Source organism: Aptenodytes forsteri, unplaced genomic scaffold, assembly GCF_000699145.1.
Source record: "Aptenodytes forsteri isolate BGI_AS27 unplaced genomic scaffold, ASM69914v1 Scaffold136, whole genome shotgun sequence".
Classification (NCBI taxonomy): domain Eukaryota; kingdom Metazoa; phylum Chordata; class Aves; order Sphenisciformes; family Spheniscidae; genus Aptenodytes; species Aptenodytes forsteri.
In genome coordinates, this window is record NW_008796111.1 from 2289880 (window position 1) to 2303440 (window position 13561).

The following is a 13561-nucleotide window of genomic DNA, read 5'->3' on the forward strand; positions in this document are numbered from 1 at the left end:
AGGGAGAAGGCAGGGGCAGGTGGAGCCGCGCCCCCCTTTGCCTGTCCCCCCCACCCCCAAGAGGGAAATCCGGCTCGAGGAGGCAGGGGGTGGCTCTGCAGGGGGGTTTGTTCTCCATCCCCTCCGCCCGCGGTGTTGCCCTCGCAGGCGGCTCTTCCCCCTCCACCGCCCCGCAGCCCGGGCAGGTCCGGGAGGGCCGCCATGTGCCGGTGGATGCTCAGTGGCCGGCTGCCATGAAAGTCCCTTTGAGAACGTGCTCCAGCAAGAATAAGAGCTATTGTTCTCCCGGAGGGCTTCAACCTCCCCTCTGCTGTATCGAGTGCTTCAATCTCTTCTCCCAGGAGTGAGCAGTTTCTGCTGCTCAGAAGAGCTGACTCGAGCCTTTCTGGTTTTTAATTGTAGCGGGTGAATGGGGAGCCCAGGACGGTTGGATGTCTCACAAGCCTTGGGCAGGGGGAATGGCAGCTCCTGGATTAGCACAAAGTATGCTGGGCTGCGTGCCCTTCATGCCGGGGTCAGGCAAGGTCCTCTCCCCGAAGCTTCGGGCCTGCCCTGTCCCTTGCTTGGCATGGCCTGCAGGGGCAGCTCCGTTGGCATCCCTCCCGGTCAAGAGCGGTTCTGAGGGTGAAAAGAAGGTTTTAACCTTGAAACAATGAACGATGGGATTTCTAGGGTCTTTTCTAGGTGGGTTTGGTGGTCACTTGCTGATATAGCCAGTGGCCCCTTGGTGTTACAGGTAGAGAAATCAAAGAGCTGCACAAGATGGGAACCCGGAGGAGATGGTGGGCTTGCCTTGCCCTTACATTAACGGGGCAGTGAAAAGTGCTAGTGTGTTCCTCCAGGCAGGGGTGAGACAGCGGAGGTGAAATTTATGTAGGTCACTGGAGAGAGAATTACGTGATTAGAAACCAGGAGGTGCTGTGGAAAAAGAGGTGCTGCGGCATAAGGTGTAGAGTAAGAGCACTTGGCTAAAAAGGAGCCTTTGAAACCTGCTGTTGGAAGGCAGGCACGACATGCCCTGTGCCAAGGAGGCGTGTAGGTGGGTCTAACGCATACCCATAGCCAAGGTGGTGTTGACCCTTGGGTTGGGGAGGAAGGGAGTGTGGTGTTTGCAGTGAGTTGCTGCAGTTTCTGCTGCTTCAGAGTAGTCCTCCAGCATCACTTGGGCACAGGGTGGATATGTGATCCTTCAGCTGGTAGGAGCTGTAGGACTGAGTCTGGGAAGCTCTGCTTCCCAGGACACTGCTGGTGTGCCACTGCTGCGCCCCACAGCTGGGGGCTCTTCTTCCACGCAGGGGACAGGCTCCTCTCTCTCACCTAAGTAGCCATCGCTTCTGGCAAGCTTTTTCTCTGGGTGAGGTTTGGATGGCAAAAATGAAACAAGCTACATAACTTCCCGCTGACAGAGGTGGGAGCTGCTTGTTCGTGTCCTTGCTGCCCTGTGTGTTGGCTCAGTGCTAGGAGAAGGGATTTGAGTAGCTAGAAGTCAAGCTGCAGATAGCACGGGTAGCGGCTGCCCATGGATCCTGAGCAGCTGTTGCGCTGTAGCGGCTCTGGGCAGCAAACCTCATGCTGCTGTGCTTTGCTCGCTCTGCGCGGCGGTGGTGGGGGAGTTTGCTGTGAGTGGGCATGCAGCAAAGTGGCTCACACCTCCTTCCGATACAGCTGATATGTAAACCTGGGCTGATACTGTGGCTGGAGCCAGGGAGGGGGTTTCCCAAGCCCTGAAGAGCCTCAGGGCTGCAAACCAGTAAAGTGCTCCTAATAAAACCTATCGGGCCAAATTCTGATCAGGCTTAATCTCATTGTCTCATCCTAACACTTAGGTCCCTCCCAGCCCTGTTTTCCTGGCTGGTTTCTCCCCTGGAGCTCTCACTGGGATAAGGGTCTTTGGCAGGCAACATCCTGAGTGTACACGTGCTGCCGAAGGACAGCTGAGTCCTAGTATTGAATTCTCTCTTCCAGCCTGAAATGATCCTCTGGGATCTCCTCTTGGCTGTTCCCCTCTTCCTGGGGAATGGCGATCACATTGTTCAGCCTCGTGCATCAAGGTAGCAAGTCTAATCCAGCACAGATTAGAGGGTAAAACTAGGTTGAAACTAATGCGCTGGGCTGCGGGGAAGGAATTCAGCCTGCCGGAGAGCAGGTGCCTGCTTCTCCCATCCAGGACAGGCACGAGCATCCATCATCCCCTTCCCAGCCACAGCAGGCAGGGCGGCTGGCGTCGAGCACTTAAACAGCCCGGTGAGAGCTTGGCCTGCCAGTTGGAGCCACCTTTTTGTGGAGCGAGGAAGGATCTGGCTTTGCTCAGGTTCTTGCAGGTAGCTGGGACTTGTGTGGCTGAATTTATTGGCTTAGAAAAGTCTCTCTGCCCAAGAAAGGCTGTTCAGGGCAGGAGAGGAGGAGAGGCTGGGGCTTATTTTTAAGTAGTTCTTATTAATAGAACATGCCCCTTAAAATGGGAGCTTTAGCAAAGGGCTCTAGGAGGAACTTCAGCCACTCGGGCTGAGTCTGAGTCACCGGCCCTGAGGACTGAATTCCTGTGTACTATTGTGAGTGTTTGCCTTATCACAGTCACAGCCCAGCTCACATACAATGTGGAGAGTGGAATGCCTTTGAAATATGCTCTCCTGTTGCTTCCTCCAATCTGGAGCAGAGCTGTGACGCTGGTGGGCTGTCTAGTTCCCCTGCAGTTGAAATGCAAGGGGAGTGGGTCCTAGGTGTGTGCACAGTGCCACCCATCCTGCTCTCGTACCATGCTGCCAGGGGCTGTTGGACACCTGGGCACATGTCCCTCGGCCATCCTGCATGGATGTAGCATTTCCTTCAGTCTTCACCATTTCTGTGCTGCTGCTTGCTCCTGGAGAAATACTGCGCTCTGCTCTCACATCCCCTGTCCTGCTGGTAGGTGCAAGCTGTCTGCTGTTCCTGCAGGGCAGAAATGAAGCTGTGACCTGGTGGTCAGGAGATGTTCCAGCCTTGTTTTGGTTTCAGTGATGTTTGGCAAGTTCCTTCTACAGAGGCTGTTCAGTGGCAATGGCAGTACGTAACACTGCTCCGCTCTCTGGGGACTTCTGCTGCTGGCTGAGCCCAGGTCTCAAAGCTGAATTGGGCCCTTTGTGTTGGGCTGGCAAACGATACCCCTGGGTAGAAATAACTGAGATAAATGAAATTGAGTTGGCAAAGGAGAGCGAAAGAAGGAACTGGGAACATTGCTTTTCACCACAGCTCTCAATTTGAGTTGGTGTCCATGGTGATAAGGGAAGTCTCTGTCACGCTGGTTTAGTGGGCATGGTCTCTGGTGTCCCATCTGGAGTTTGAGATGGGAGGAGGGGATGACAGTCACTTCTGTCCTAGCGGGCTTCCTACAAAACCTTAGTCTAGCTGCACAGAAAGGACTTGCCAAAGCGGCGGTTAACAGGCAGGGAAGGTTTGAGGCATTTAGACTCCCTGGGCAGGTCCAGCCTCCTCTGTCCCAGCGAGGAAGGAGGGAGCGATTCCAGGCGTGTGGGCTGGAGGGGCCCAGAGCACGTGCTGCAGGGTTAGGGTGGTGGGCAGCGATCAAGCATGAAAGGCTCGGAGCTGGCTGCGGCAACAGGAACCAGGCATCGGCTTGGGGCTGCAGTGCTTCCGGAGCTGGCCCAGCAGCCAGACTGGCACAGCTCATCGCACCTGGGGCCAGCTGGTTTTAATCTTCCTTCTGGAAGAAATGAGAACATGCTCTGGAGGCTGGAGGGCATTTGGGCTACCGATGGCTGTGCGGACCTCCTGCAGTCCTGATGCCCTAGTGTCTGCAGATGGGGCTTCTTTGGGGGGGGAGGTGGGTGTCTCATTAATCACAAATAATGCTGCGCCAGTACTACCAGTGCCGGAGATCTTAGTCTCTTGGGGACCCGCTCCTGCCTTCCTTGGGAGCATGGGTAACAGTGGTGAGGAACACATGCCCGGAGTAGGGAACAGCCTCAGCCCTCTGTCCACTCTTACCCCTGGAGGGGTTTTATCCTGGACAGGCCATGCATAAGCTGTGCAGATGTTAATGATTTCTACACTGAAGAATGCGGTGTTGTTGCTGAACACAGATCGAGTCATTAAGCTGTGCTGGGCTCACTGGAGCTAGGCGGTGTGGGAGGGTAGAGGCAGGAGCAAGACCCTGCTGCTCACAGCTGCAGGGGGGTGTTGCTGGCAGAGTATAGCAGTAGAGCTGGCTGTGCAAGTTGTGGCCTGTTCTCTTGGGTACCTGAAGGTTTTTAAGGTGGGGCTAGGGACAAGTGACCAGAACTGACCCAGGGTTTCCTCTCCAGCCTGAGCAGGGTAGGGGGAAAAAAATGGATAGGCAGTTTGAGAGAGTGAGAGCCTGTTCCTTACCCCAAAATACCTGTCCTTTCTTGGGTGTGTGATGTTCTGCAAACTTTGACTGTTCTATTTGCTGGCCCTCGGTTATCCGAGAGTTTGAAATCTCTGAGATCAGAGTGCTTTTTGCCAGTAATAGGAGCCCTTGCTGGGAATAGGTGCCCGATCCATGTGCTGTGCATGCTTAAGCAGAGATGAGGGGAGATGAAACCTTGGGTGAGCAAGAAGAGGGGGTTTCATGCAGTTATTCCGAAGGCACATGGGGTCCAGTCCTCCCTTAAGCTGTTGTTGGGAAATCTGAGACACCAGAAGCATTCCCCTGGCACTGGAATGTTAATGACAAGGTGTGGAGGGATTCAACCCATTTTCAAGCCTCCTGGCACTATTGCTCAGATGTAGCTCTCTGGGAATTGCATAGGTCTTCTGGGTAATGCTGCATTTGTATGTGCCCTCTAGGGTGTTTTCCTTTATATTTTTAACCTTGGGGATACTCTCTTTTTTTTTTTCTGTTTTAGGAATTTCTCTGTGACCCAAAGTTCAGTGATGAAGAAGATCTGGAGGAGAAGTTGGCAGTGTTCAAAGGTGAGAACTGGAGGGTTTCCGTGTCCTGTTTCAGCCTATTTGCTCTGAATAGATTATTTTCCTCAGCACTTGGATCTCACCAGCCTGAGATTCTCTGCCAAATACAAGTGACTGAGCTGGGGTGGATGCCTCCCCCTTGCTTGTGGGACTCGGTGAAACTCCCTGGAGAGGTGGTTTTCCCACACGAGCCTTTGTGCTTCCCCCACTTGCAGGGCAGGGACATGTCACCCTGCAGACATCCTGCGTGGTGGCTGCTATTACTGCAAAACCTGCTGTGTGGGCAAAATCCTGGGGAGCAGCAAAGGAGGATGGTTTCTGTCTAGATACCTAGACAAGCTAGCTGGTATAATGGATGATGCAGTAGCTGGACTTTTTTTTTTTTTCTTTTCAGTGAGTAGGAGGCCCTCTTCCCACAGAGCAGAGGTCTCAGCTGCTTCCTGAAGGAGTTGGGGCCTTTCTCTCCCCAAAAGTTTCTTCAGTCTGATCTGGTCCTTCCCGAGCCCCTTGGTACCGAAAGCAACAGCAGTAATGTGTCTCTAGTCCTGGCCAAAGCCTGTCTAACTCCAGAGGGTCAGCAGATCTGGGGCTTAGGTTTGGGCCGTTTGCTGGGATGGGGGATAGAGAAAAAGCCTGGGGTCCTCTGGAGCCTGTCCCCAAAATGGTTACAGGACAAGATTTGGCAAGGCTGTTGTGCATCCACTTTCTTTCCAAGCAGTGCCTGAAGGCAGTTGAGAAAACATGCCTGCTGCGTCACAATGCCCTCAAGGTTTGTCCTCAGCCTGGCTCTAACCAAATAAAGCCTGACCTTGCTTCCATTTCAGGCGTTGTCTGCTATTTCCCTTTGAATTTTGGCTTTGCAATCCAGCATGGAAGAATCTGGCTAGGTTTTTGTGATCCTTTACCCTGCTGAGGACAGAGGAGCCTCCTGTGCTCCCCGTTCTTTTTCTGTTGCCTTTTGTATGGCTTTGGCTTTTGGCTGCAGCCCCGCATTATTTTTCCCATCACAATCGGGGCTCTTCAAACATTGCAACTGTGGGTCACAGGCACAGAATTCCCTGTAACGAGAGCCCTTGGCATCTCCTCCTGCTGCCTCATGAGTTTGCCTCCGTGGCCTGTCCCGCTCTCCAACGCCTCCTCCGGCTCCTCCAACAATTGACTCATTGTGTGATGATGGGGGGGAGTGTTTCTTCTCCGCCGTCCTTCCCACTGCCCTCCCCAGCCGGGCCCAGGGAGCCCCCGTGCAGTGTTTGTGTAAATGCATTTGTGAGGGGAGGGACCACGCATGGTTTTGCCCCACCAGATCCCTGCAGCTGGGATGGGAGGGAAAGATGAATGTGCGAGCCGAGGCTCAGAGCACGATGATGTAAAGCTGCCTCTGTTCTCTGCGCATTTGGCTAAGTGTCAGCTGAGAAGAAAAGAAAACATGTGCTGGGCACGGACACGGCAGAGCAGGGTTTGTGACCCTGAGCACATGCTGGGGTGCTTGATCCCTGCCCAGGGAGGCGGCAGTTCATTTGCACAAGGTCATTATGGTGGGGCAGAGTGTGGGGAGAGCCAGTTCCACATCAAGCATCGCTTTGGCCCCTAAGCACATGTGTGACAGCCCCAACTTCATCTAGGATCGGTTGCTTAATGCTTGAAGGGAGACATTTATTCCTGCCTGAAGCATGAACAGCTTCAGCTTGTACCTGGTACTCTTGTAGGTCTGTCCTGGTCAGCTCGTGACAGTAGTAATCCACCAGCTGAGACCCAGGTGAAGACATGCCAAGCCGTTCCTCTGCCTCCTGCCTGTAGCTGCCCATCAGTCCAGTTAACCCAGCACTGTCCTTCAGAAGCACAGGTCCTGGGAAGGCTCCGATGTGCGAAATATCGACTCTTCCCTTTGGCTCCTTAAATTAGCCTACCACGTCTCTGTTCACGCTCATCTGCTTGCTGGTGTCCCTGGAGCAGAGGCAAAGGTTCTTTTCTCTTGGGGGGGAAAGGAGCAGCCTGGGAGTTCTCACTTAATTTGAGTCCTGCAAGGTTGTTCTGGGGAGCGAGTGCTAACTGCAGGGCAAGTGGAGATTTCTCCAGCTCAGCGTGGATGGATGGTGGCAGCAGGCATCTTGCTCTTCTTATTTAGCAGAACTGAGATGATGGGGGGCCCCCTGTGGCACTAGGAGCTGTATGGTCTGTAAGACAGAGAAATCCTTGCCTGAAGAGCTTAAAGTCTAAATGGGGAACAGCTAGCAAGGGAGAGGGGGGGTAGGAGGCACAGGTGTGCCACCCCAAAGGTCAGAAGCAGCACAGGACTGAAATCCTGATTTTCTGACGCAAATCAGTGCTCTGTCTGTTAACAGCATGCCAGCTTTTGTCCTGCAAAGCTAACCAGACCTTCTCAAGCAGGCTCTGCCTTTCTCTGAGGATGCTGGAGTTGCCCGATTCAGCAATGTTTGACAGCAGGCTGGAAGGGCAAACAGCCTGCTCTGGCATAACTGCTCCTAGGCATGTTCTTGGCTTCGCTTTCTTGATGTGGTCCTTGAGCATCTCTGCTGGCAGGTGCTGCTCTGGGAGTGCAGCACAGCGTTGGGAGGACTGTAGAGTCTGTCCCTTGCTACTGCAGGCAACTATGTCATTTAATCCGCCTCCTAATCCGATCAAGCTTCATCTTGGGAATGCTCAGGGTTTTGTTTTCTTTGCTACTCCTTCTGGGAGGCTGTTCCAGAGCTTTGTTTTTCCGGCTGGAAACGTTTTAATGGTATTCATGGCTAGCTGATACCTTGTCCTCATGCTAGTGTTTTCCTTCAGCTTAAACTAAGAGCAGCCACAATTAAAGAGCACTTAACTGTAGAGCCCTGGAATTGGGATGAGGGTGCTAAAACCAGGTCTTGAGATGGTCTCCCTCTCTGAACTGTTTGTATTCAGCAGTATATCAATCTTATCCCTGAATCTTTTATTTTATTGCTTTAAGCAAGCAGTGCTCCAAAGCCCTGCATACCCCCTGCTCGAGCGTCCTGCTAACTTGCTTCTGTGTCTCTTTCAGAGAAGTACATGGAGTTTGACCTGAACAACCAAGGCGAGATTGGTGAGTGACTCTGAGGGATGCTGGTGCTGGGCTGGAAGAGCAACAGCCTGCTGAGGTGGCATCTGCTGCTGTATCTGCTGCTTCCCTCTGCACTCGTGTTGTTGAGGAGGAAAACCTGTGGGCTTTTCTCATGTCCAGCCTTGATTGGATCTTGATTGCCAGCCAGGGGCTTCCTTGGCTCTCCAGCCCCTGCCTCTCAGCTTTCTCAGTCTCTCCTCACCTGCTTCAAGATCTAAGCTCTTCTCAGTCCTGTTCTCTTCCTGAGTCTCTGCTTAGCTCCTCCACTTCTTTCTGCTCTAAATGCTTTTTTTTCTTCTCCCTGTTTCTCCATCGAGGCCTTCTTCTCAATCCTCAGCACTTACAGAGCTGGGAAGCTGCAGGGCTTGGACAAAGCCTTCTCAATCCTCAGCACTTCCAGAGCTGGGAAGCTGCAGGGCTTGGACAATCCTGGGTTTTGCCTGGCTTGAGGCAGAAGCTGTATAAAACCGTGAGCACTTCTAATGCAGAGAAGCTCTTTGCTGGGAGGGGAGTGGAGGGAAGCAGGGGACTTGGGTGTGAGTCTGGCTTAGCTGAGCAGCCCTGGTTTGGGCCCGGAAAGCACCAGTTACATAAAGATCCAGCCTTCTGCAGGCCTGGAGCTGACGCTGAAGTGTAATAACTCACATGCTGCACCCTTCCAGGAGGCTGCTGCCTCGCTCCCCTCCTCCACCAGTCCTTGAGCTGAAGTAAAGCCCGTGGGGAGCTGGAGGAGGCCCGACTCAGGGCTGCGCTGCCGTTTCCGGGAGGGAAGGGGCCGCAGGTCTCGGCGGGCGGCAGAGCAATGGAAGGAAATGGCCTGTGGCGATGGGCAGGAGCACCCGCTCCCCACAGCCTGTCTGTCTCCCACTTTAACCTCGGCGTTGCTTCCCTCCTCCCCATCCTCGTGACTATCGGCACCACGCTCTGAGCTAGAGAGCAGTGTCCCCACGTGTCTCTGGAGCACTTGGAGAGTTGTCCCTCTTCTGCATGTGTGGTGCGTTTATCTTGAGCTGCACAAATGGGAAGTGATGCTCTGTACTGGGCAGTACAGCGGCGGGCTGAACTGGAAGGCTTCTCTTGGCTTTCAGCAACAGCTTAGTGCTGTCAGCCTTGGAGTCTGCAAGTGAGGTGGTCTGAGGTGGGAACTCATGCCTGTATCCCTGGGGTTGGTCTGTGCCCAGTGTGGTTGCCTCTTGCCAGCATCGATTGCCTTGCTCTTGCAGATTTGATGTCTGTCAAAAGGATGATGGAGAAGATGGGGGCTCCGAAGACCCACCTAGAACTGAAGAAGATGATCTCTGAGGTGACTGGAGGGGTTAGCGAGACCATCTCGTACCAGGACTTTGTCAACGTGATGCTTGGGAAACGCTCAGCTGTGCTTAAACTGTGAGTGTCCCTGGGAGGGAGTCGGGGAGACGCAGGACCTGAGCTGGCGTGTTGGGGGGAGCTGGGAAGCAGAAGCTGTTCTGCCTGGTGGAGGTGGAGCTGTGTGTGCTTGGTGTTTGTGGAGGGGAGACGAGGGCCCTTGTGAAGGGGGAGTTGCAAAGAGACGTGAGAGGATGTGTAAGTCCATGTCTAGGCTGAGCAGTGGCAAGCGCTCACAGCAGAGCTGCCTGCTGCGTGTTAGCACAGGCTTCCTCCCACGTGCTCTGTGCGGAGTGATTCTCCCCCTTCCCCGAGGGTATGCAGGCACTCAGCACTGCGGGACTTCTTCCCGTCTCTTTCCTGTGGCTCCTGCTGGCTTTGGGGACACAGGCTTCCCCTGTGAATGGTGGCAGGACTTGAGTGGTGAATGCTGGTCCTGCCAACACCAGTTGGCCGGCTCCTATTTCCCACAGGATGCTCCCTCGCTGTCTGATTTTGGAGAGATGGGCAGTAGATGGAGATGGGACACATGCTTGAAACAGCTGGCTTGTGCTGGGAGAGGTTTTCTGTGGTACAGGCTGCCAGCACTAGCCTCCCACGGCCCCCTCTGCTCTCTCGACAGGGCTCTGAAAGTCCTGCTGTAACAAATGGCTTCCGAACACTTGCTTGGCTCCATCTCCACCCCATTGAAGCCTGGCTTTTCCTTTCACAGCCACAGAGGCTGGCCCTGCTTTTGTGTCTGTAACCACCATGAATAGGAGCTGCTCCTCTCCATCCCCCTTACCCCTTTCTGAAAGCAGCTTTAGAAACACAGCCAGCTTTCAGGGCAGGTTGGGAGGAAGGATCTTGCTCCCACCTCTCACGTGGTCCCTCTAAGCCAGTACGTGCTTGCTGGCAATGAGCCTCTCCTCTCCCCACTGAGTGCCCTGTGTCTGTGTGTTGGGATGCTCCTCTTCGAAGCACGCACAGACTTCTGACACCCCTGTTCCACCTTTCTTTCTCCACGGAAGCAGGCTGAGCCTACAGCCTGTCCCATATCTTCCATCCTTCCTCCCAACTGCAGCAGCTTTCACAGATGGGTCCCTTCTCTTGCTAACAGACGCCCTGTTGGACTCTTTAGAGCAGGAGCAGAAATGTAAAACTTGTCCCAAGAGCAGTGCAGTCCTTTGATCCAGCGTGGCAGCTGGCGTTCCTGGCGTAGCTGCAGTCCTCAGGGAGGAAGACAGTGCTGGTGGTTGCAAAATGCTTGGGATTCTTCTAGTCAGTTCCTTGCTCCTTGTCTCTGCCCTCTTTCCTGGCTGTAATTGCTATTGCTTGCTTGGTGTTGGCTTTTTAATGTTCTGCTGTGTGGTTATGTACAAGGTGGGCCAGGGATGGTATTTGCTTTTACGCATCAGGAGCACTTGGCATGCAGTGTGTGCCCAGGGGATTTCGGAAGTGGATGCCTAAATAAAATGTGCTAATCCTCTGGGCTCTGAGAGGAAAACCAGCAGAGGCTTTGGGAACCCACTCCTGGAAGCTGCTGGAAAAGCAAAGCTGCCTGCCAGGCTGGCAGCACTGCCCTCTGTTGGCTTTCTCCCCTCTGCTAACTATCAGACGCCCCTTGCGTAGAAGGCAGATGCTATTTTTCAGCAGATGAAATAATCCCACCCTCAGTGATGGGTGAAGATGTGCCTGCTTTTTTCATTGGTATTATGTGTTGTGTTTTGCAGGGTCATGATGTTTGAAGGAAAAGCCAACGAAAGCAACCCAAAACCTTCTGGTCCGCCTCCAGAGAGAGACATAGCCAGCCTCCCTTGAAGAGGACAGGCTGAAAAATTGGCAGTGTTTGCTTTGCTGGTCTGTAACAGAAGGTTACCTGTGCTTTGTTACTCTTTACTGTGGACAGTCCTAGTTTTCAACTAACCTGCCTTAGAGGAACAGCAAGGGAAGCTGGAGACCCCCAGCTGGCGTCTTTCTGCTGCATCTCTTAGCCGACTTGATTTGTTAGACAGAAGCTGTGTAATGTGAGACCAAAAAGAAAATCCTGTGATCTTACTCTTTCTTCTGCCCTTCCTGCATTTTTCAGATGAGGAGCTACTTTCTTCCCAGTGTATGGATTCAGAGCTGTGCTTGTCACGACAGGTTTCTAAAGGGCCTTGCTGCCAGACACTGAGCGCTCCTCTGGCAAAGCCCCTGACAGCAGCTTCATGGGTGCGAAGCAGTAAGTGCCTTCTCTGCTCCGTCCTGCGCTTCCTGACTTTGGACTAGTTCTTCCCCTCCTGACCTCGCCAAAACACCGGTCAGGCTCCCACCTCCGTGGCCTAGTCCCATGCCAGGTGAACGTGGGAAGGTGCATGGACGCAGGGGTCTGCCTGCAGGGCCTTTAGGCTTGGAGGCGGGCATGGCTGACCGCAGGGACAGCTTCTGTCCGCCCCCTGGGTTCATCCTGCGGTCAGATCTCGGTGGGTCCAACACCAGCCACTGCAAGCGAGGATGACTAAAGCTACCTTAGGGGCCCCCCCTTCCTGATAAATCTCTACTTGGATCCGATCGGGAGCATAACCTCTGAACGGTGGCTGTCTGTCCTGTCCATCGAGTGTAGAAACAAGCCTGCTGTTACGCCTTTGCAGCCCCTCGGGAAGGCCTGGGGGAAATTGAACCTTCAGGTGAAAGGAGGCTGGGTGACTAAACTGAGAGCCCTGCCAGAGCAGTTACGGATGAGGATCTGTCCTCACGCAGCTGCTCTGTCCCTCTGATTTTCGCAGACCTCCCTGTATGTGTTTCAGCTTGGTCCCCTGGGGCTGTCGGGTACGTTTCCCTGATGGGTAAGCCCTCAAGTCTGCAAAATAAGAATGGTTCTAAGTGTGGAGTATGAGCTGGGATCCAGACGTGGCTGGGACTGTGCTATCCACGCTCTGGCTACTGCGGTGATTCTTGCTCTATACACAATTTCTGGAATCCAGATGTTTGCTCTTTGCCCTTTCCCGACTCTTTTCTTACATGTTCTTGGCAGCTTTTAACTTTTTTTGAATCATGGTTTAATAAATAAATTTTTTAAAGGAAATGCGGATGATTAACTCCACTAGGCTGATTGTTCCTGCCAAAGGCTGCACTTTTAAATAAAAAAACCATTCTTGCTACTGTTTGCATGAAAACCAAAACTAATGGAGAGAGAAAATTATGAGCAAAAGCAGCACCAGTCTACTTTAAGGACTGAAAATAAATCTTTTTGAGCTACACTGTGTGTCAGTGTATTTAGTTTAGCTTCTCTGAAGCTTGGTCTCTACGATCGGTTGCAGACTAAGTGAGCTGGTTTCCAAGTCTGTTAATATAAACCCTTAAATAGATCCTAGAGAGATAGGTTTGGACTGTCTTGATCTGATCTTTATCTGTAGTAACTGACCCAATGGCCATGGAGTTTGTGTTACGAAATGCAGAGGCCGCCTCCTGAAGCCTGTCTTTTTTTTTTTTTTTGACTTACTGAAAGCAACAAGGTGGCGGTGCTTGTTTTAAGGAATAACTTGTTTATCAAGAACGGACACTTGTAATGCTTCTCTTGAAAGACTTATTTTTTTTTTTTTCATCGCCTCTGCTCTTGAAGCAATTGCCTGAGGTTCTTGTGTGATGTGGGTTACCAAAATGGAGACTAGGCTTCCTGGGGGAATGACTGGGTACGCTTTTTCCATGTGTTCCTCAAAAGGTCAGAATTGCCCTTAGATCAGAGCCCTGTGTCTGCCTTCTGCTGCCTGTTGGCCTCTGGGAATGCACCTGCTTTTCTGGGCTATGCGTGTTAAAGCTGTTGCTCAGTTAGAAAATAAAGGGAGCATGTTACACGAGGGACATTTGGATGTGGTTTGCCACGGTTCAGGTCACTGCCCAAAGCCATCACTGCTTTTGTCTCCGTGGAAATCCTTGTCCTGGTCCTGGAAAAGAGAAGCACAACCTGCTAGAGCTGGAAACAGCCCTTCTCAACATGTCCTCGTCCCTGCAGGGCTAAGAGCTAAGGTGACACACCCCCTGTGCTGGCACTCTGAGTGGGGGCTGAACCCCCCGAACTTGAGGCAGGAGGGAGCAAGGAAAGAAACCCAGGTCCATGCTGTGACCGAAAAAACCCATGCTGCTTTTGTGGGGCCCTGGAGCACGCTAAGGCTGTCCCTGCTCACAGAGCTTCCAGCTTGGCTGCGCGTAACTGGAGGTGCA

The 13561-nt window shown here is 53.0% G+C and overlaps 1 protein-coding gene across 1 annotated transcript; it reads left to right on the forward strand.

Annotated features, from left to right (window-relative positions):
* The first annotated feature begins 4867 nt into the window (after positions 1–4867).
* AIF1L (allograft inflammatory factor 1 like) lies at positions 4868–12599 on the forward strand. The gene is made up of 4 exons (XM_009286936.2): positions 4868–4932; positions 7955–7996; positions 9238–9400; positions 11092–12599. The coding sequence occupies exons 2-4, from the start codon at positions 7963–7965 to the stop codon at positions 11177–11179; spliced, it is 285 nt and encodes a 94-aa protein (XP_009285211.2). The 5' UTR covers positions 4868–4932; positions 7955–7962; the 3' UTR covers positions 11180–12599.
* Positions 12600–13561: the final 962 nt, after the last annotated feature.

Excerpts from the sequence above, each read along its gene's own strand:
- AIF1L (XM_009286936.2), top strand. The coding sequence starts at position 7,963 with ATGGAGTTTGACCTGAACAACCAAGGCGAGATTG. Across the intron at positions 7,997-9,237 it reads GAACAACCAAGGCGAGATTG|ATTTGATGTCTGTCAAAAGG; the intron begins GTGAGTGACTCT and ends TTGCTCTTGCAG. Across the intron at positions 9,401-11,091 it reads CGCTCAGCTGTGCTTAAACT|GGTCATGATGTTTGAAGGAA; the intron begins GTGAGTGTCCCT and ends TGTGTTTTGCAG.